This window comes from Equus przewalskii, chromosome 4 (genome assembly GCF_037783145.1).
Source record: "Equus przewalskii isolate Varuska chromosome 4, EquPr2, whole genome shotgun sequence".
Taxonomy (NCBI): Eukaryota; Metazoa; Chordata; class Mammalia; order Perissodactyla; family Equidae; genus Equus; species Equus przewalskii.
In genome coordinates, this window is record NC_091834.1 from 1033617 (window position 1) to 1056792 (window position 23176).

Here is a 23176-nt window from a genome sequence, read left to right on the forward strand (position 1 = left end):
TCCACGATCCGTCTGTTTAGCCAGATTTTCCTCCTGAATCAGGAGAAGCCAGCCAGTTCCATAATTTCAAAATTGCATCATTTCATTTTATTTTGATGGTTTTACTTTTATATCCACAGTTCCAGTGATGTTTGATATTGGTACATTTTTAGAAATAAGTCTATAGTGATTATTATGTTTTTGGTCTTTGAGTAGATTTCGTGTTGTTACTGCTAAAAATAATACTGGTGCCATAAACAGTATAGTTTGTACAAAACACGTCAAACATTTTAAAATATGTAATTTTCTGTAAATTATTCAGTATGAAAATTCCTTGTTACCCATAAGACTTCATTCACCAGTTGGCATAAGAAATGTTAATGTGCTAAGCAGAAAGAGTCATATTAAGACCTTTGACATTATGGGACTCATTATTTATTTATTTATTTATAATTATTTTATTTTATTTTTTTTAAAGATTTTATTTTTTCCTTTTTCTCCCCAAAGCCCCCTGGTACATAGTTGTATATTCTTCGTTGTGGGTCCTTATAGTTGTGGCATGTGGGACGCTGCCTCAGCGTGGTTTGATGAGCAGTGCCATGTCCGTGCCCAGGATTCGAACCAATGAAACACTGGGCCTCCTGCAGCAGAGCACGCGAACTTAACCACTCGGCCATGGGGCCAGCCCCTCATGTTTTATTTTTTTAAATAATTAAAGTTATTTTATATTAAAAAAAAAAAACAGTGGGGGCCTACCTGTGGCCAAATGGTTAAGTTCGCCTGCTCCACTTTGGTGGCCCAGGGTTCACCAGTTCAGATCCTAGGCACGGACATGGCACCGCTCCTCAGGCCATGCTGAGGCGGCATCCCACATGCCACAACTAGAAGGACCCACAACTAGAATATACAGCTATGTACTGGGGGGCTTTGGGAGAAGAAGAAGAAGAAGAAAAAGAAGAAGATTGGCAGCAGTTGTTAACTCAGGTGCCAATTTTAAAAACAAAAACAAAAACAGTACATTCCCAACCTAATTTATATTTGATCTGACTCAACCATGCACAGTTAATGAAAAAGCAGATTTTAGTTTTACCCCCAGAACCTTGAAGTGATTTATGTGCATTTGAGAAACACATCAGGCTTGACTACAAAATCACATTTTCCCTGGTAATATTTTGCTGGAAGAAAAAAGGTGTTTTGTAAACTAACCAGGATTCCTGGAGAATTGAAAGAACAATGCTAGCACCTAAAAAAAAATGAATTAGCGTAAGCAGAGTGAGATGTGCTTGATTCTGACTCACAATTATGAGCCAGCCAACCCCTGGAACTGGGTGCTGTCCTAAGTTACAGACTCATTGCAGACAGAAACATAGGTCAGACATGGCACTTTAATGATTATGGTGGACAAGTTTTTTCTTAATCACACAGAGTAGCAGACCATTAGATTATTACATATGCTTTCATTGTATTTGCCTCTTTCTAAAAACGTGCATTTCCCCCACTGTTTGGATCGGTATTAAATTTTTAAAAAGCAGAAGAATCAGTGTAGAAAGTACTTTGAGGAAGTTCTTCCAAGCTCTCTGTTTACTTCTCACATCTATAATCAAATAAAAGCACACTGTGGTTTCTCAATCTTTGTTTCCATTTTGGTGTTTTCGCAGTGCTCAAGTTGTGAAACTGAAAACACTCCACATGTCTAAATTAATAAAAGAAGAAAATAAGAAAAGTTAGTTCCTCCAGCTAAAAAATAAATCGGTTTTTAAAATTCTCATTTCCAAATTGATCGCGTTAGACTAGTGGTTCCAAAAGGCTGATCTCAGGACCCGCAGCAGCATCGCCTTAGTACTTGTTATAAATGTGAATTCTCAGGTGCCACTCAGACGTACTGAATCAGAAACTCAGACTGGAGCCCATCGATCTGAGTCTTGACAAGCTTCTCATGAATTCTCATGCCTACTAAAGTTCGAGAACACCGGCCTTGGAGTGTGGGGCGGAAATCAACAAAGCTAAAACAGCTGGGTCTGAATTCCTGGGTAGACCTGTTGTCTCTCGTTGGCCCTCAGTCCTGCCTGCTGATCCCACCTGGGGATGTTTTCAAGACCCCCCAACCCAGATCAATTGAATCAGAATCTCTGCCTTAGCGTCGGCATTTTGGAAAGCTCTCTAGCAGTTGGAACGAGTAGCAGGATCTGGAAACACGGTTATGTGTTCCACATACTTGTTCTATAGGTCATAGGTCAACCACCTGCTGCATCTTCACCATGGACTAGCACGTGGTTATTCCTGTTGCCCTTTTCTGTTGACCCTGCTTCCCTGCTTTCCCTTGTGACCCCATTAGCTGAAGCTGCAGAGAGCCACTGAGAGCATGGATCAGCTGCAGAGTAGCTTATATATGTGATTGACTCCCATTTGGGGAGATTTTATATTCAATTTAAAAATGAGCCCACTGTCCCTTGGATTATTTGACAGACTCCGCTACTGTTCTCCTTGCTCTTAATCTTACCCCTTTTCAGTCCATTCTCCACATTGTAATCAGTGTTATCTTTCTAAAATGCAAATGTGATCATGTCCAAGCTCTTAAAAATGGCTTGAGGGGCCGGCCCTGTGGCCGAGTGGTTAAGTTTGTGCGCTCCGCTGCTGCGGCCCAGGGTTTCGTCGGTTCGGATCCTGGGTGCAGACATGGCACCGCTCATCAGGCCATGGTGAGGCGGCGTCCCACATGCCACAACTGGAAGGACCCACAACTAAAATATACAACTATGTACTGGGGGGATTAAGGGGGAAAAAAAAGCAGAAAGAGAAGAAGATTGGCAACAGTTGTTAGCTCAGGTGCCAATCTTTAAAAAGAAAACAAAACGGCTTGCAAGATTCTCCTTCATCTACCCAAGATTCCCCTCCCCAAGTTCCTTCTCTGTTGTGACCACGCTAAATGTCTAGTTCACTATGTTGGTTTGAATCCACCGTGTTTTCTCCCTCCTCCTGTCAGCAGGACACACCTCATTCTACTTGGAACGTTGCCCCCTGACACGTGGTCACGCCCCCATCACTCATTCACCCACGTCTTTGACATGACTTCTTCCAAGAAAACGACATTGCTTTTCCAAGCTTGAGATGACATTCTCTGAGGTACCGTAGAATCTCCCTTATGGACTTTGTTAGAACTTACTTGCTTATCTGAAATTCCCAATGAACTATAAAATTAAAGGCGCTATTGTTCATATGTTTATTGTTAAATTGTCACTCTGACGTCTAGCACAGAGCCTATACATAATGTGTTTTCAGCAAACCTTTATCGAGTAAACGAAAGGATGAATTTAAAGCAAGCTCACGTCAGGTAACACAACCAAAGAGCAAATTAAAAGTAAAGAATAGACAAACCAAAGAGAAAACTGAAAAGGTAATGTAGAGTCAGGAGTGAAAGGTGTGCATTGAATGTGCTGTGATAGACGCAGGGCCCAGGTGACTGATCTCCCAGGTAAGCGTCCTTTCTCTTACGCCGTCCTGACACTTCCATCCTTTTCTTTCCACCTTGTCTGAAGTAACTGTCTTCTGGGAAAATATTTCAGGTGCTGTTGTCTTATTCAAGGGAAGCCCATATCTCTGAATTTGTTGGCATGTCCATGCTGGGCTCCTCAAGCACTAGATTCACAAGATTTTGTTGGACATTTCACATAAAAACATTTTCTGGTCAAATCATTTTGGGAGGTACTAGGGTAAATTCAGGTAAACAGCTTTCTTCCGTGCAGACACATCCAGAATCCTTTCCATACTAATCTGCTTTGTAAATATCCCAAAGAGAAAAATAGTAAGCACTTCTGTGGAGTTTAGGGGGAGACATCTTGCAGAATTTATTGTCAGTTTATTGAAACAGTTTGAGAAACGTTAGTTTAAAAGTATCAATAAATTTTTCAGTCCAAGAAAGTCGAGGGAAAAAGAGAGGAGGTTTTGCAGAGAGATTTCCTCCATCTCTTGGGAAACTAATTGATCAGTATTATTTCTGAACGATGTGAACTTTGTGAGCTCAGAAAAAGAACATCTATATTTTTATATATTTGTATATTTTCTAGGCTATTTAAAAGCATGCATTAAATGCATACAGTATGAATTGACAAGTATAGGATCTTGATCCTTCTGTAACTACACACACTTTTTGAGCAGGCAGTTCACTGTGGTGTATATTGCTCTGAATTGTAAAGAGTATAAATGCATAAGAATTCAGAGAAAAAGTACAGCAATGTCAGCTGAATAGATGGTTAACTCTGGAGAGGATGGAGAGATCTGTGGGCAGAGACAGGTGTATGGGGGCTCCAAAGATGTTGCTAACTTTATGTATCATAGAGAACACCAGTGTTGGCTTTATTCTTCTTTAAACCACACAAATACATTATGTTTTGTGCACACCCATCTACGTACAAACACAATGTCATAATTAAATTTTTCTAAAGGATCCTGTAAGCAGGCTCTGTAGCTGTGTAAGAGCAAGCCCAGTCAGGAAGTCTTCATGGCTCTCTTGACTCCCTGGTTGGCAAAACCCTAATGAGGTGGAGAACCATTTGCATAAGAACCTCAGCTTTCTGAGAGAGGAAAGACCAGAACACCAGCTCCTGCCCAGCTGTTCTCTGCAAACCAGCACAGACAGTGGGGAATGTGTCACTGGACATGGGAACCTCAGAGGGTCGGGAGCACTTCACTGGACACGGGGACCTCAGACGGTTGGGAGCACATCATTAGACATGAGGACCAGACAGTGTGGAGCGTGTCATTGGACATGAGGACCACAAACCGTGAATTTTCCATCTATATTCATTAGCAATATTGGCTTGTAGTTTTCTTATACAGTCAGTTTGTGGCTTTAGTAACAGGGTAATGTTGGCCTTGTAAAATGAGTTTGGGAGTATAAGCTGCTGTTCAACTTTTTGGAAAAGTTTGAGAAGGATTGGCAATAATTCTCCTTTAAATGTTTGCTAAAATTCCCCAGTGAAGCCATATGGTCCTTGGCTTTTTCTGGTTGGGAGGCTTTAGATTAATGATTTAATCTTCTTACTAGTAATTGGTCTGTTCAGATTTTCTATTTCTTCCTGATTCAGTGTTAGTAGAGGGTGTGTTTCTAGGAATTTTTCTATTTCTTAGGTCGTCCAGTTTTTTGGCATATAGTTATTCACAGAAGTCCCTTAGGATTCTTTGTGTTTCTGTGGTGTCTTTATAATGTTCCCTTTTTCATTTGTAATTTTGTTGATTTGGGTCCTCTCTCTTCCTTTCTTTGGTTGATCTAGCTAAAGATTTGTCAGTTTTGTTTACCTTTTCAAAGAGCCAACTCTTCATTTTGTTAATATTTGTTATTGTTTTCCTGTTCTCTAATCTTTATTATTTCCTTTTTCTGCTACCTTTGGGCTCAGTTTGTTCTTCTTTTTCTAGTTCCATGAGGCATAGATTTAGGTTGTTTATTTGAGATCTTTCTTACTTCTAAATGTAGGCATTTATTGCTATGAACTTCCCTCTTAACTGCTTTCCCAGCACCACATAAGTATTAGTATGATATGATTCCATTTTCATTTGTCTCAAGATACTTTTTTTATTTCTCTTTTCATTTCTTCTTTGATCCATTGGTTGTTTAGGAGAATCTTGTTTAATTTCCTTGTATTTGTGAGTTTACTAGTATTCCTCCTGTTATTGATTTCTATTTTCATACTATGGTAATCAGAGAAGACATTTGGTATGATTTCAGTCTTCTTGAATTTGCTAAGAATTCTTTTGTGGTCTAACATATGGTCCGTCCTAGAAAATGTTCCATGTGCACTTGAGAGGAATGTGTTTTCTGCTGTTGTCAGATGGAATGTTCTGTTAGGTGCATTTGGTCTGTAGCACTGTTCAAATCCTCTTTTTCCTTATTGATTTCCTGTCTGGATGATCGATCCATTGTTTTAGAGTATGGTATCAGAGTCCCCAACTGTTACTGTACTGCCGTTTGTTTCTCCTTTTAGCTCTGTTGGTCTTTGCTTTCCGTAGTTAAGTGCTTTGATCTTGGGTGCATAAATATTTATAATTGCTTTTTAACATCTAAACTAGAGTTGTAAGTGAATTATGCACCACCATGGCCATATCACAGAATATAACTTCAACTGTATATTTTCTATTACTATGGAGTTTTCACTATCCTTCTTATGTTTTATGATGTTAATTAGCGTCCATTTACTTCCACTCAAAGAACTCCCTTTAGCATTTCTTGCAAGGCACGTCCAGTGGTGATGCACTCTCTCAGCTTTTGTTTGTTTGGGAAAATCTTTCTCTCTCCTTCGTTTATGAAGGAGAGCTTGGCTGGGTGTACAGTCCTTGATTGACAGTTGTTTACTTTCAATATTTTGAATGTATTATCCCATTCTCTTCTGGGCTAAAAAGTTTCTGCTGGTAAATCTGCCAATAGTCATATGGGAGTTCTCGTATATGTAATTTCTCTTTTCTCTTGATGCTTTTAAAATTCTTTGTCTTTGACTTTTGTTAATTTAATTATTCTGTGTCTGCGTGTAACCCTATCCAGGTTCAACCAATTTGGGGTCCTTTGGGCTTCATGAATCTGATTGTCTACTTTTCTCCCCAGGTTTGGAAAGTTTTCAGCCATGATTGCTTTAAATATACTTTCTGTCTCTTTCTCTTTTCCTTCAGGAATTCCCATAATGCAGATATTGTTTCTTTTGATTGTGTCCTATAAGTCCCATATGCTTTCTTTGCTCTTTTTCATTTTTTTTTCTTTTTTCTCTTCTGATTAGAGAATTTCAAATGTCCTGTCTTCAAGTTCATGGATTCTTTCTTCTGCATGGCCAAGTCTGCTTTTGGAGCTCTCTCGTCAGTTTTTCAGTTCAGTCATTATATTTTTCAGCTCTAGGACTTCTGTTTGATTTTTTCGATGGTTTCTATTTCTTTGTTGAACTTCTCATGTTGGTCATGCGTGGTGTTCCTAATTCTGTTTAGTTGTCTATCTGTGTGTTGTTTGAGAGGATTACTGTGAATTCGTTGTCTGACGGATCATAGGTCTCCATTTCCTTAGGGTCAGTTATTGGAACTTTAGTGGTTTCCTTTGGTGGTGTCATGTTTACCTGATTTTTCATGATCCGTGCTTCCTCATCTTGGTGTGTCTGCACACTTGAGTAAGTGATCTTCTCTTTCAGACTTTCCAGGTTCACTTTGGCAGAGGCAATTCCTCACCAGTCAGCTCAGTTTGATTTCTGGACGTGTCTGCTGGTAATGTCCTTGGGCAGGTTGCACATGCTCTCAGAACCTATTTTTGGGCAAGGCCACTGCCCAGGCTCTGAGGTTGGGGGGTGGGGTGCCAGTGGCTGAGAAAAGTTGGGTAGGACTGCTGGCACATTGCCCTGGCCATGCAAGGCTGTAGGATAGGCTCCGTGGTTGTCTGCATTCTCTAGTCAGGCTTGTCAGATGGTCAGGACTGGATGCTATACTCAGTAGTAGACAAGGCTACAGATTAGCTGCCGCCCTGGCAGGGCAGCAGAATGTGCCCCAGGGCCTGCACAGCTCATTGTTTGAGGGCCCGAATTAGGCAAGACTCTGCACTAAGTTCCCTAGTCAGACAGGACCACTGGCTTTACTCTGAGGACGATCAGCTCTGCCTGCTGGACTTTCTACTCAAGCAATGCTGGGCTATGTGGCTCTGCTGGTGTTTCAGCCAGGCTTTCTGGTCAGGCAGAGCTGGGAGCTACACTTAGCAGTGCACCCAGCTATGACTCAACTTCCTTGCCTGGGGGTGATGGGAAGACCAGGCTTCAAGGCCAGCAAGGTCTTCATTTGAGGACCTCAATCAGGCAGACCTGCACCCTGCCAAGTTCCCTGCTCAGACTGCACCACCGTATTGGCTGTGCAGAGGAGCAAAGATGCTGGGCGGGACTACTTGTGTGCTGCAAGTAGGAACTCAGTCTGTCAAGATCCAAGTGCTGGCTGTTGCAAGCCCCTTTCCCCTTCTCCATCACAATCAGATTCCCAGTGGTCAAGCCCCAAAGATTCCCCTGCAGTTCCTGTGGGGCAAGACCAGAGGTGGAGCTCCCAAGAAGCGACCCACAATGCTGGCAGAGCTGGATGTCTGCCCTGGGCTCTTTTTCCCACTGGAGGAGACGTGGGCTCAGGGTGACCCCTCCATGTGGTGCTGCACTGGTGTGGGGAAGAGCAGTTCCATGAGCACACAGCCATTCCACTTCCCACACTAAGGCAGTCTGTCTTGGTCCCTGTGGTGCAGGGAGGTACTTCAGCCTCACCCCCGTCTTCTAGGATTTTCTCAGTGACGTTTTGTCCATGAAAGGTTGCTAGTTGTTCTTGTGACATGGAGCAAAGTCAGGAGTGACCTATGTTGCCATCTTGGTGATGTCTCCCCTGCATTGTTAACTTGCTTTGTGGTTAGAGATTAACCATAGTGTCTACAAGTGGAGCTGGCAGGTGTATTTTCCTTAATAGGTCAAATGCTTCCCAACTGTCCTTGGCAATAACTAAACAGAAAGGGCATTTTCTGCCCAAGGTTCAAGGAAAAGAGGGATAACATTTAGTTAGAAAATATGGAAGGTTTATATGGCTCATTAGATGAACTCTTGTGCCAAATCTGAAAGAAGTCGTGTTGAGAGACAGCCCTGGGCTGGGACTGCCAGGCAAGTGTGTGAAGGCTTCTGCTGCTTTGTAAACAGAATAACCATTGATTTTGATTTTCTACACACTTGTGCCAAGAAAAGTCACAAGCCTAAAAGACAAAGTTGGACTCTAGAAAATTAGGTAGGAGGATTAATGCTGCTGCTTTTCTGTGGAAAACTACTGCTTCCCATGTGAACCAGGATGTGCGGAAGTAAAAGTAAGTGCATCCTATTTATTTAGTGATATGAGGAGTGGAAACAGGTGGAATTATCAGAATGAAGACAGGACTCGTAATACCATGAGCATGATGATTTGATTAAAAAAATGGATTCTTTCAAACGAGATTATTTGATATAAAAATAGGGATATAAATTTAGTTGAATCTTAATGCCTTTATTGGATACATAATCATTTAATCAAATGATAATTAAGTTGATATCAAACCTAGTCTTTTTCTTCTTCATAATTGTTAGAGTAACTTAAAGAAGCTTTAATCATTTAGGCTCTTCCAAGCCTAAAAAAAAAAAATCTAGATATATTTCTAAAATGTGCCTTGATAATTTCAACTAATTACAAATGAAATTATTCACCTATTCCAATATAGTTAACTTTTTCTTGGTGCACATTGTGCCAAGTAGGAACTCATACTTCTCATGGAGTGATTTATATATGTACCCTCTAATGAGGAGGATAGCTGACATATGCACATGTGTATAATAACCTTTCTCAGATTGACACTGTTGAACTGAGGAACTCAAACCCTGAGGGAAGTTGGAGAATCTGGAAAGCTTCAATTACACAGATAAACAGATCTGACTTTATGAACCTGAAAGAATAGATGTGATTTTATGGCTGTCTTCCGTCTTTATCAAAAACAAAATCTGCATCTAAGGCCTTGGAACATTTGAGCTCCCGTCTTGATTTAAGTCCCACAGAATATGAAATTCCTGTCCTCCTCCACAGCTCCAGGGAGCTCCTCTTTCGGAAAAGAGCTCGGAAGCTTTGTTAATGCATGACTCTGCTCAGCCCGGGCCTGTGGGAGGTGTGGAGGCAGAAAGGAATGCGGCTGGGGGAATCGAAATGTATTAAAAAGCAAAAGACAACACAATAACAACATCAAATAAAAGAAAAACTGTAAGCTTATGATTTGGCTAAAGAACACTAAAGAGATGGATTTGTAAACCGGTACCCAGATCGGCCCATTCCTACTCCACGTATTAGAACTGAAAATAAAGATGCAGCTAATTCAAGAACTCATTTTCAGAGTGTGGATTTCAAAATGTGTATTGCTGTCCTTTATCACCGCTGACAGATTCGAAATGAGAATGAGATAGCCCCTCCCCCCACAGTAGAGGCCTGTTACATCACACCAAAGCCAAGCATTTTAGAACTGAAATAGGCTTGGAATCTTAGCTTTTTATCCATGGTATCTGCTTCTCTAAAATTTGGGAACTTTCCCATGGAATGCAAATAGAGTTGTTGTGGAAGAAAAAAAAAAAACAAGTGTTTCCCTTTGCAAATGGAAATCTAATGCAAGATGCTTGAGCATTTTATTTACTCCAGCAGCCACGTTAGCAATGTAAGAAGAAACAGGTGGAATTTTAAAGATGTATTTAATTGAACCCAATATACCCAAAGTACTAGTTTAATACATACACGGGTTTTCATGTAAGTCTTTGAGTTCCCGTGTGCGTTTTATACTCACAGCTCATCTCCACTTGGACCGGCTGCATTTCCAGTGCTCGTCAGTCCTACGTGGGCAGCGGCTGCTGCGTGAGCCCAGCTCCAGTGTCTGTAGACCAGCGGTTAACACATACACGCTTCACCGCACAACTTTCCATAGCCATTGACACGCTGGCGTGCACCGTGCACGCTTAGGCAACACCATTTGGCACTACCCCACGTGACACTCTTAGGAAAAACTTCTTTACGCCACTGGGTTTTGAAGACACGGGTGATAAATGACTTAGAGCCCCGGATTTTACTCCCACCTCTGCCACTTACCAGGGAGTCAGTATCACACCGGACACTTAACCTTCTTAAATTTGTCCCCTCATCTGAAAAATGGAACCTTTACTGATGATGTGCAGGGGTGCTCTGACGGCTGAATGAGAGCACAAGCAGAGCATCATGGGAAGAGCCTGGTACCCAGGAGCCTGAGGTGCAGACCAGACGTGGGGCTCAGAGAGAAGAAAGGCCAGTTCATTCTGGCGCCAAGCTTTCCCCTCCACCTCAGCCAGAAAACTCTTTAATTATTAGACTTCACGTGAGCTTCCTTTTGAAGAAAAAGATACACAGTTAAAATGAATTGGTAATTTACTGTAATAGGGAATTTAAGAATGGAATAAAAAATATGCCCAGGCCTGCAAAAAGTTCTGTTTATTGGAGGTTAATTGCCTTGTGAAGTGGGTTGCTAGAAGTGGTCCCTTATATAGACAGGTACTTATGTCTGTCAAAAAGGGAAACACAGGTTATACTCCAGAGGAGTGATGGAAAACGAGTCCTGTGCGAATTAGATAGACGAATTTGCTGCTGTGGGGATGGGCCACGTGCCACAAGCTGCAGGACTGACGATGCAGTACTGTTTATTTTTTTTGTTTGAATGAGTGCATTTTTATTCATAGACCAATATAATTTTGAAGCTGGAAGGAACTCAGACATCTATTCCTTCTTCAATTTATCTTTTTATTGAGATATAATTGACATATATTAGTTTCAGGTGTACAAGGGAATGATTGATATTTGTATACGTTGTGAAATGATCACAATAGGACTAGTTGACATCCATGACCAGACAAAGTTACAGAACTCTTTTTTTCTTGTAATGAGAACATTTAAGATCTACTCTCTTAGCAACTTTCAAATAGACAATGCAGTGTTCTTAACTGCAGTCACCATGCTGTGCATTACATCCCATGACGTATTTATTTTCTAACTGTAAGTTTGTACCTTTTGACCTCTTTCACCCATTTCGCCCACCCCCAACCTCCACCTCTGGCAACCACCAATCTGTTCTCTGTTATCCATGAATGTGGGATTTTTTTCTTTGATTTTTGCTTGTTTGTTTTGCGTGTGTGTGTAAGGAAGTTGGCCTGAGCTAACATCTGTTGCCATTCTTTCTCTTTTCCCTTGAAGAAGATTGTCGCTGAGTTAACATCTGTGCCAATCTTCCTCTATTTTATGTGGGATGCTGCCACAGCATGGCTTGACGAGTGGTGCTGGTTCTGCACCCAGGATCCGAAGCTGGGAACCCCGGGCCACTGAAGTGGAGTGCATGAACTTAACCGTCATGCAACCGGGCTGGCCCTGTTGTTGTGTTTTTTAGATTTCATATATATGTGAGATCATATGGCATTTCTCTTTCTCTGATTTATTTCACTTAACATAATGCCCTCAAAGTCCATCTATGTTTTTGTGAATGGCAGGATTTTCTTCTTTTATATGGCTTAATAATATTCCATTGTGTGGGAGTATGTAATATATATACCTTACATATATATATACACACACACATTACATATATGTTATGTATGTACATATGTATGTACACATATGTAATGTGATATATATATCACATTTTCTTTATCCATTCATCCAGCAATGGGTGCTTCCCACCAGTGGGTTGCTTCCACGTCTTGGCTACTGTAAGTGCTGCTGCTATCAACATGGGGGTGCAGGTATTTCTTTCACATAGCGTTATTGTTTCCTTCAGACATATTCCCAGAAGCGAAATTACTAGACCATATAGATCAATTTTTAACTGATTCCATAGTGGCTGCACCAGTTTACATTCCCACCAGTGGTGCACACGAGTTCCCTTTTCTCCACGTCCTCGCCAATGCTCATTATTTCTTCTCTTCTTGATAAGAGCTATTTTAACAGGTATGAGACAAAAGCTCACTGTAGTTTTGATTTGCATTTCCCTAATGATTAGTGATGCTGAGCAACTTTTCCTAGGCCTGTTGGCCATCCATATCTTCTTTGGCAAAATGTCTATTCAGATCCTCTGCCTATTTTTTAATTGGATTTTGTGATTTTTGCTATTGAGTTGCCTGAGTTCTTTATATATTTTTGATATATATTTTGGATATTAACCTCTTATCAGATATTGGGTTTGCAAATACTTTCTCTCATTTTGTACCTTGCCTTTTCCTTTTGTCGGTGGTTTCCATTTCCGTGCAGGAGATTTTTAGTTAGTTGTTTTGCTCATCTATTTTTGCTTTTGTTGACTCTGCTTTTGGTGTCAAATCCAAAAAATCATCTCCAAGACTGAAGTCAAGTTGCTTACCATGTATGTTTTCCTCTAGGAGTTTTATGGTTTCAGGTCTTACATTCAAGTCTTTAATCCATTTTGAGTTGATTTTTGTGTAGGGTGTAAGATAGGGGTCCAATTTCATTCTTTTGGCTGTCCAGTTTTCCAACACCATTTATTGAAGAGACTGCCATTTCTTTTTTTGTTGTTGTTTTGAGGAAGATTAGCCCTGAGCTAACATCTGCCAATCCTCCTCTTTTTGCTGAGGAAGCCTGGCCCTGAGCTAACATCCGTGCCCATCTTCCACTACTTTATGTGTGGGATGCCTACCATAGCATGGTGTGCCAAACGGTGCCATGTCCGCCACCTGGATTCGAACCGGCGAACCCTGGACTCCCGAGAAGCGGAACGTGCAAACTTAACTGCTTCACCACCGGGCCGGCCCCCAGACTGCCATTTCTTCATTGCATATTCTTTGCTTCTTTTTTATAAATTAATTGACATATATGCATTGGTTAATTTCTTGGCTTTCTATTCTGTTCCATTGATCTATGTGTATGCTTTTATGCCAGTGCCATACTGTTTTGATTCCTATAGCTTTGTAATGTAGTTTGAAATCAGGGAGCATGCTGCCTCCAGCTTTGTTCTTCTTTCTCAAGACTGCTTTGGCTCTTCAGGGTCTTTGTGGTTCCATACAAATTTTAGGATTGTTTGTTCTATTTCTTTGAAAAATGCCATTGAAATTTTGATAGGGACTGCATTGAATCTGTAGATTGCTTTGGGTACTGTTTTAACAATATTAATTTGTCCAATCCATAAGCACGGAATAACTGTTCATGTCTTCTTCCATTTCTTCCAATGTCCTGCAGTTTTCAGAGTCCAGGTCTTTCATCTCCTTGGTTAAATTTATTCTTAGGTATTTCATTCTTTTTGATCCAATTGTAAGTAAGATTGTTTTCTTAATCTCTTTTTCTGACAGTTTGTTATTAGCATATAGAAATGCACCAGATTTTTGCATATTGATTTTGTACCAGGCCACTTTACTGAATTTGCTCATTAGTTCTAACAGGCAGCAGATTTAAATCATGAAAATATACACAGTCCTGTGGGACCGCAAACCTAAGCCTCACTGGCCGCCAGACCCAGCAATGTGGAGTTGTCCCCGGGCAGCAGCCACCCAAACCAGGGTGCCATATGCGTGTCCAAGCCCCTCTCCAGGAGACCCTGGTGGCCTGGAGGGAGGCAGGGGGCAAGATGGTGACCCTCGGCCTCCGTCCTGGGGCATACTGGAGGTCCCTGGATGTGTGTTAAATTAGACCCTGCCACTCAGGGCACGGCTTTCGCAGAAGCAAACACTCCCTTTCCCAGCAAGTCCGTGCTTTCCGCTCAGTGCCCTCTGCTCTGGGAGGCTGTGGGTCCGTGCGCCTGAAGCTGTTCAGAGCTCTTTCTCAGTTCGCTGTAGCCTTGGGGTCCCATGGGATGCAAGCCCCCTTGGCTTTCAAAGCTAGATGTTTTGAGGGCTCCTCTCTTGGGTGCAGGTTTTAAAAGCTGGGGTGCCGGAGGTGGGGTTCGAACCCTTCACTGGGCAGGGTTTTGAGTTCTCTGCCAGCGGGTGGCTGTGCCAGGCGTGGTCCCTGGTGAGATGGAGACTTGCTCTCCTACCTGCTTCCAAGTGATTCTTCTCATTCATCCTGATGTGCAGGAGTCCCTCAGCTAGTTTTTGGGGTTTTCTCAGAGGAAATTGGCCCACATGCAGCTGTAAATTCCGCATCCGTGGGAGGAGGTGAGTCCAGGATCCTCCTAGGTCATCCTCTTGAATTGGAACTCAGTAGTACTTAGTTTAATAAAGATTACAGACAGAGTTATCTGGCAGCAGCTTTAACTTCTCTCCTTGTTGATGTTCAAAAGTAAGTAAAGGATCAAAGCTGAAATTCCTGGGAAGTTTTCACAGGAAATAATTAAAATTCAAGAAGGCGTAACAGAAAATTCCAGGTAATATCCAGTCTTCACAGTGGCTTATTTTTAAGAGTAGCTTTTCACCGAAATTGCACAAACACCTGTCAATTTAGTAAAAAGTCACTGCAAAATTCTTGATCTAAATTAATAAAAAGAGAAAATCCTGGTAAGAGAGAGAATACACACAGAGTGTGTGTGCAGGAATACAGTTATTTTTAAGAATCCCTTAATAGACACTGCAGTTGGATAAGGAATTTGTTTGGCCTTGATTCTTGAGTCCTACTCCACATACCTTCTTTCAGGTGATGCACTGTGCAGTTCAGGAGGAAAAGGCACCTTCTTTTACTAAAAGTGGCCTCTGTCACCTGCTAAAATCGTAGTTAGAATTGCACTGTGGATCTTCCATGCACGCTTTGCCCAACACTCTCGTCTCACTTTTAATCGATTGCAATGCATTCTTAATTTAAAGAACTCTGTCTTGGCATGGGCGGTGTTTCCATTCACTCTGTTGGTACAGAGACCCAGGAAGATGGCCAGTAAATCAGAGCAGCTGGAAATATCTGACCTTGTATGTGGTGCTCGACAAGATTCACTACATGGCGGGAGTGTCTGGGTTCAGGCCTCCTCAGTGCTGGCCTGTGACTGCAGCAGATTCCTGCGTGGGTCTATTTGAGTGTTTCTGGAATTGATGAAATGTGTTTCATCACTTTTAAAGTAACTAAAAAGTACAAGTAAATAATGGAAATCACAACAGACACCAAAGCAAGCCATTATTGGGTAAGGGAAAAATGTCTGGGAAACGGGCCAGTGGAGTTGTGAAACACAAAACTCTTGATATAAAGGCATTTTAACTATTAAGATAGAGTTGTGAAAAGCAACTGCGAGAGAAGATTTCCCACATTAACTTTAAAACAACATCAATCTCTCACATTTTTGGTTACATTGACAACAACAGAGAAGTGTCCTGAAGTTAATTTAAAAAGATGCATTTTTTTCCCTCATTCCCATTTTCTAATATCAATATCAAATTTGAGACACTCACAAATTTTAACTATAAAGATAAATTATGATAGAAATTTTGTTTTGGAGGCATTTCATCCAAAGCTCATATCAACAAGTATTGGTTATGCACTGATTATTATCATAAAGCACCCCAAAATTAGTCTTTATAGTCAAGTAACAGTAAAACTTGAGTATTTACCACACGCCAGGCTCACTTCTAAGTGCTTAACATGCATTGTGAACTTATTAAATACAATAACCATTAACATTAAGGGTCTGATTATTTAATTTGCATTTTTTCAGATGATGAAAAAGGAGGGGGAGCAAGATTAAATAACTCGGCAAAGATTACCCAGTTAATAAGAGAGAGCACCAGCATCTGAAGCCAGACTGCACACCAGAGTTTAGGCCACTACCACCGGTTTCTACTTCTCTCTGAAGTAACACACTGAGCAATGACAATGTGAATGTCTGTACTATTGATTATAGTAACTTCACTTACACAAGGCAGGCACTGTGGGTGGTTGTGCAGACAATAAATAAGGTGAAAGTGTCCATAACTGTTCATCCCCTTAAGTAGCTTCAAATCTAATGGGTGCTGAGATCACATAAAAAGCTTTGATATGACATCATAGGTATCACATGCATTTTTAAAGTTTTTTTTTAATTGAGATATATTTGACATATAACATATTACTCTCAGGTGTACATCATAATGATTCAATATTTGTATATGTTGGAAAATGATCACCACAATGTCTAGTTAACATCCTCACCAAACATAGTTACAAAATTTTTTTTCTTGTGATGAGAACTTTTAAGATTTACTCTTAGCAACTTTAAACACGCAATACAATATCACTTACTATAGTGACCATGCTGTATGTTACGTCCCCATGACTTATTTTATAGCTTGAAGTTTGTACCTTTTGACCCCTGTCAACCATTTTGCCCTCTTTCCCTAACCTCTGGCAACCACAAACCTTTTCTCTGTATCTATCAGTTTTTTTTTTTTTAGATTCCACATATAAATGAGATCATACGGTATTTGTCTTTCTATCTGACTTATTTCACTTAAGGCCCTCAGTGTCCATCCATGTTGCCACAAACGTCAGGATTTTCTTCTTCTTCTTCTGTCTTGTATATATACACCACATCTTCTTTATCCATTCATCCATTGAAGGACACTTAGGTTGTTTCCATATCTTGGCTATTGTACATAATGCTACAAAGACCATGGGGGTGCAAATATCTTTTTGAATTAGTGTTTTTGCTTTCTTCAAATAAATACCCAGAAGTGGAATTGCTGGATCATAGGGTAGTTCTATTTTTAACTAATTTGTGGAATCTCCATACTGTTCTCCATGGTGGCTGCACAAGTTTGCATTCCCACCAACAAGGCACAAAGCTTCCCTTTTCTCCACGTCCTCACCGACAGTTGTTATTTCTTTTGTGATAAGTCCTTCCGACAGGTGTAAGGGCGACAGCTCACTGTGGTTTTGATTTGCATTTCTCTGATGATTAGTGACGTTGAGCACCTTTTCATAGACTTGTTGGCCATGTGTATATCTTCGTTGGAAAAATGTCATTCAGATCCTCTGACTAGTTTTTAATTGGATTGTGTGATTTTTGCTATTGAGTTATATGAGTTTATATACTTTGGATATTAACCCCTGATTAGATATATGATTTGCAAATATTTTCTCCCATTCCATAGGTTGCCTTTTCATTTTGATGGTTTCCTTTCTTGTGCAGAACCTTTTTAGTTTGATGTAGTCCCACTTGTTTTTTATTTTGTGGCCTTTGCTTTTGGTGTCAAATCTAAAGCATTATCACCAAGAGTGTCATCAAGTTGCTTACTGCCTGTGTTTTTCTTCCAGGACTTTTATGGTTTCAGGTATTATGTTCTTTAATCCATTTAATTTTTGTGAACGGTGTAAGATAATGGTCCAGTTTCATTCTTCTGCATGTGTCTGTCCAGTTTTCCCAACACAATTTATTGAAGAGACTGTCCTTTGCCTGTTGTTTATTTTTGGCTCCTTTTTTTGTAAATTAATTGACCATATATGTGTGGGCTTATTTCTGGACTCTGTATTCTGCCCCATTCATCTATGTGTCTGTTTTTATGCCAAAACCATACCATTTTGATTACATAGCTTTGTAATATAGTTTGAAACCAGGGAATGTGATGCTTCCAGCTTTGTTCTATCTTATGTCTTTTTAATCTAGAAAAGTATTATGGTTCAGATAAACTGAGAAGGTGAGAGTGGGGACAGTTAAAACACTACTTACACAGTTTCTGGAAAGAAGATAGCAGTTTTTGGAGTTCGGTGACAGACCTAAGATAGAAGCCAAATGTCTGAATCCTTGATCTGATCTTGCTCAAGGAAACTAACCTCTCTGAGCCTCTTTTGATCCATCTCACACTTACTGTTCCCATTCAGTAAGAACATACACATTTCAACCAGGATTTTTTCAGAAAGAGACTGAACCTGACGAATTAGATCCAGCATAAAAGGAGTTTCTTAGAAGGGTACTGAAATGAACAAAGGAAATTTTAGAAACCAGAACAGCTTTAGGAACCTTAGAAATGGCAACTGGGACTATGATTGGTTCAGTTTGGGTCAGTGGCCCAGTGACGGGGGACTAGGAGTGGTCGGGCCTGAACCCACGGCCAGGGGGATGAGAACTGTGATTGACAGCTCTACTGCAACTACAGTTCCCAAAGGGCAGACTGAAGAACAGATGCCAGCTGAATCTAAAAAAGCTGCCACAAACAAAAGTGCTAATGAGTAAAAATAATGACCTTAGCAGACACGCGCCATGTTCCGAGGACTGTTTTAAGTATGTCTCGGGTGGTATGTGGTATAATGTTTGGAGGAAAACCCACACTATGCACAAAGCACTATTAGCACATAGTGGGGTAGTGGAGCGGGGACACAGTGAAGTGGCTCAGATGATGAGGAGCACGGATGGGAGGCTGTCAGATTTGACTTGATTGACGTGTCAGAGCCAGTGCAGGTCAACGCACAGAAGACAACACAGCCACAGTTCTGTGTTAGGATAACTTGGGTTAGAGAAGGGACACATGGGAGGTGGGGAATTTAATTAATAAGCCATCTCAAGTGGAAGGTAAGGAAAGATCTGAATTCAGTAGGTGGTAGTGGGGATGGAAAGAAAGAATAAACAAAAAACCACGTGAGGCATTGGAAAAGTAGAATAGTGTCAAATGGTGGCTCATTAGAGATGGAGATGAGGGCTAAGAAGTCCTCCACTGAGAATGAAATGAATGCTGGTACTGGGTAGCTACCATGGCAAACAAAGTCGGGGGCGAGACCCGGTTTAAAGAGAGAATGAGGATGAATATGATTTTGGTCCTACTGAGTGGAGGCAGGCAATAAATTCTCAGAAGGGGATGTCCACCAGGCAATTCCAAGTGTGTGCCATGTCTCATGAGAAAACGTGGAGCAGGAAAAACTAGCTTCTCGAGTAGACGAAATTGCAAAAAGAGAGGAGAGATAAAGAAGAAATGCACATCCTATAGAATGACACTTAAATCCTAACGCAAAACGTGTTCAGCCAACAGGTTTGTAAAATTTTAAAAATTTAAATTTATTAGGATTTATTAGTAACACAATTACACAGAATAAAGTTCAGGAATCATCCATGATGGTCACCAATATGTACGTCTTTGTGGCTTTTTAAACTGTATTTCTCATGATTCAAATTTATTCCCAGTATAGTTGAATTTCATACATGACTTCACAATATGGATATTACATGTCTTCCATCGGTAAAATTAATGAGAACATGTCTTTCATGAAAGGCACATAAAGAATCTAAACTAACACACTGAAGGAATTTTGATAACTTTGAATTTCTTTACATTACAAAGAAGAAAAACAAGCCCCTCAAATGAAACAAAGATAGATGTAGCTTGTGGTTACCCACAGACACGCACACGCACGCTCACACTTCAACAAATATACTTCAGAATGACAGCACAGGACGAAACTCAGAAACGACGTGCCCCCGAAGTTTACTCAAAGACTTTGTCAAGATGCGTAAAACAAACAGAAGTAAGGTAGGGAATGCTGTTCATTTTGCTGAGACGAGGTCACAGGACACACAGTGAATAAGCGAAAGAAAATGACTGCCCAAGTTCACGATCCAGCCCAGATGAGACCCTCATTTCAGTGCACATACAATCACTGGCTGTATTAAATCCTGTTACTCACTTTCTAAGGGCAATTGCATGTGTCATTCTCAGAAATAATAGCGCAATTTAAAAAGAAAGAATATAAATTCAAGCAGGTGGAGGAAATTTGAATGATCTAAGGGAAAAAAGTAATTTTAATAAAGGGTGATAAGTAAATTTGAAACTAGTTACATAGATGAATTTAAAACTCGTATCACATCAGAAGCTGACTAGATTCAGAGATCTTTCCTGTTATTTTCCAAACTCGGAGCTACTGTGTGTGCTCCATGTGTACGAGGATTTCCCAAAGGAAATACACAAACGGATGTCTCAACATTCACTAGGCTGACATGTTTTACCCACAAGAATGCTCGCGAATCCACCTAAACTTAAGTTATAAATAAAAACGTAGTTATTCAAAGTGTATAAAAATTAATCTGGCATCACCTTGACGGCAACGCATGAATACCATCCAAATATTAAAATTCAAAGTGAAAACAAAACCAACTGAATAAAAATTAAGTGTCTATCATAGGTCTAAGATAGTGTATCCTCAAAAATCTAAAATTTTAGCTCTTCAAACCAAAATCTAACATAGAATCAGATCAGCATGCACTATTAAAAAAAAATCAAAATGCATATAATGTTTAAATAACTGATCCAAAGGCAAGTATATTCATCCGCTTTAAGAACATTTCAATAAAACACATTAAATTTAAAGAACAAATCATGTTATTAAAATAGACTGTGCCGTGTTTGTACAAATAACATTTTTATGATTACAAGTGTACAGAGAACCAAGATAAGGGCCGCCCCTTCTCCTAATGTTAATCACTGTACTCAAGAATTTACAGGACACGAACACAAATAAAGCTGGTAAAACTGGCAAACACAGTAAGAGCCTGTCATTCAGGGCGAAGTACTCAGTGTTTCCGCTATTTCCAACGCCATCATGCTACAATCATAGGCTGCCGCTCTGAAAACCTAGAAGGAACGCAGGCAACTAAAGCTGTAAGTACGTGTAGACACACGCGTGCATATTTACACGGACGCAGAAATGGTGAGGACACCGCAGCCCAGCTCTGACAGGCCTCAGCGCACACCGAGGGACCACCTTCCACACTTAGGAAAGGTCCTTCTGTGACCTTCAGTTAACAAACCAGAAGAGCTCTGGTCAGGCCCTACACGTGTTTGCCATACTTTACATCCTGTGTGGCTGCGAGACTCGAGACTAGAGAGGTTCAATGTACGCGTTTGGTTTCAAAATGCATTTACCCACGAGCTGCAAAACTCAGAAGAGACCACAATCCTTCAGGTTATTTTTTATGATGACATCCGTTACGGCGTCGAAAACGAACTGCACGTTCTTCGTGTCGGTGGCACACGTGAAGTGGGTGTATATCTCCTTCGTGTCCTTTCTCTTATTGAGCTCTTCAAACTGACACTGGATGTATGCGGCTGCCTCTTCATACGTGTTCGAGCCTGAGACGGGAAAAGGAAAGAAACACAGGGTGAAAAGCTGCAACGAGCACAAAGCTGTGCAAAACGGGCCTTGAAATACAGTTCCATTCGTATAAAATATGTGGACTCCGTAATTGTATTCCCCCTTCGAGAATGAGAGAAATTACTTCCCCTAAATGAAATATACCCATGTTAATTACCTTTTGATGACTGTTAAGTTACTCTTAAAAAAAAAACCCAAACCCAAATCATGGTATTCCATGTTCCCCATGATCTTTGTTCCTGCCGCCATTCCAAACGCCAGATCCCCCTTTTTCCTACATCCCAGCACGAACCACTCAGCCCCTCATGGTGGCACGCTGTTTCAGCTCTCGTCTAGGGGCTGATCAAGAAATGCCGAGTGAAGGCCGATGGGTATTTCTCACTTCCTCTCGTATGTACACGTTAATTAGCCTTTCTCACTCATTTTTCTCTATTCAAAAGTCGTACAAGGGTCTACACGTGGCTTATGGCCATGAAGTTATAAAATGAGGGACACGCCCCTGCTTTCAAGTGACTACTAGACTTCTGAGCACAAACAGTCTGGAACTTGTCTGGCAGTATCTAAAAATCACTACGGCTACTCTGCTGACCGGCTGTTCAGGTTCTAGGTGTGCCCTTGACAGACCACACACAGGCACCTCTCGGAGACGGCGCGGGCTCAGTTCCAGACCACTGCAGTAAAGCGAACATCGCGATACAGCGGGTCACGGGAATTTTCTGGTTTCCCAGTGCACATAAAAGTTATGTTTACACTTTGTGGTCTATTAACTGTGCAATAGCACTGTGTCTAAAAAAAACAATGTACACACTTTAATTAAAAAATACTTTATTGGTACAAAACGCTAACCATCATCTCAGCCTTCAGTGGGTCATCATCTTTTTGCTGGTGGGGGGGGGGTCTCGTAAAAAATGCAACATCTGCAAAGCACAACTAAGTGCAATAAAACGAGGTGGGCATGTACATATGTTCACCAGAAGACATTCAAAGACAGCTAATAGCGAACGAACTTCTACTTTAGGAAACAACCCAGAAGGTCATTAAGTGTAGACTGGCTAATGAATTCTGGCACGTTCATACAATGAGCTGCCACAGAGTAACGAGAAACGAGAACGAAGGTTCTGCTGCTACACACACCAGCATGGATGGGTTTCCTACATATACTGTTCAACACAAAAGGCCAGACACAGTGTATACTACATGACTGATGTTTAGAAAGCAATCAAAATTAGTCAATGAGGACAAAAGTCGTAATAATGGTTATTCTTTGTGTGTGTTTGTGTGTAGGGAGGTGATGAGTTAAGACTGGGAGCGGCATGTTGGGCCTTCTGGGGACCTGGAAACACTCTGTCTTGATATAAGTGGGGTATATATCAGTATGTTCACTTCTTAAAATTTAATGAGCTTCACATTTGTGCTGTATGTACATATTTTATATATGTATGTATATAATACTTCAATAAAATGTTTATTTGAAAGAATGTTCAATCTCGCTTTGCAGTAGTAACACAGAATTACATGCCTGGCTTTCAAGGTCCCCTGTTGCCCAGCCTGCTCACTAAGGCCCGTCTGTGATCCTCTATTCCACATCTGAGGCTGGCTCCGTGTCAGGGGACCCGATGTACAAGCTGCCACCTGTCACTGGAGTGCTTCCCCCGCTGCACTC

At 40.9% G+C, this 23176-nt stretch overlaps 1 protein-coding gene across 1 annotated transcript in view; it reads right to left on the minus strand.

The window, feature by feature from the left end:
• Nucleotides 1–19398: 19398 nt before the first annotated feature.
• The window catches only part of GNAI1 (G protein subunit alpha i1), a 78463-nt gene continuing 74685 nt past the window's right edge, over nt 19399–23176 (minus strand). Inside the window, exon 8 of the mRNA XM_070616984.1 lies at nt 19399–21491. Within this exon, the coding sequence (XP_070473085.1) occupies nt 21301–21491 (191 nt within the window). The 3' untranslated portion in view covers nt 19399–21300. The remainder of the gene's footprint in view (nt 21492–23176) is intronic.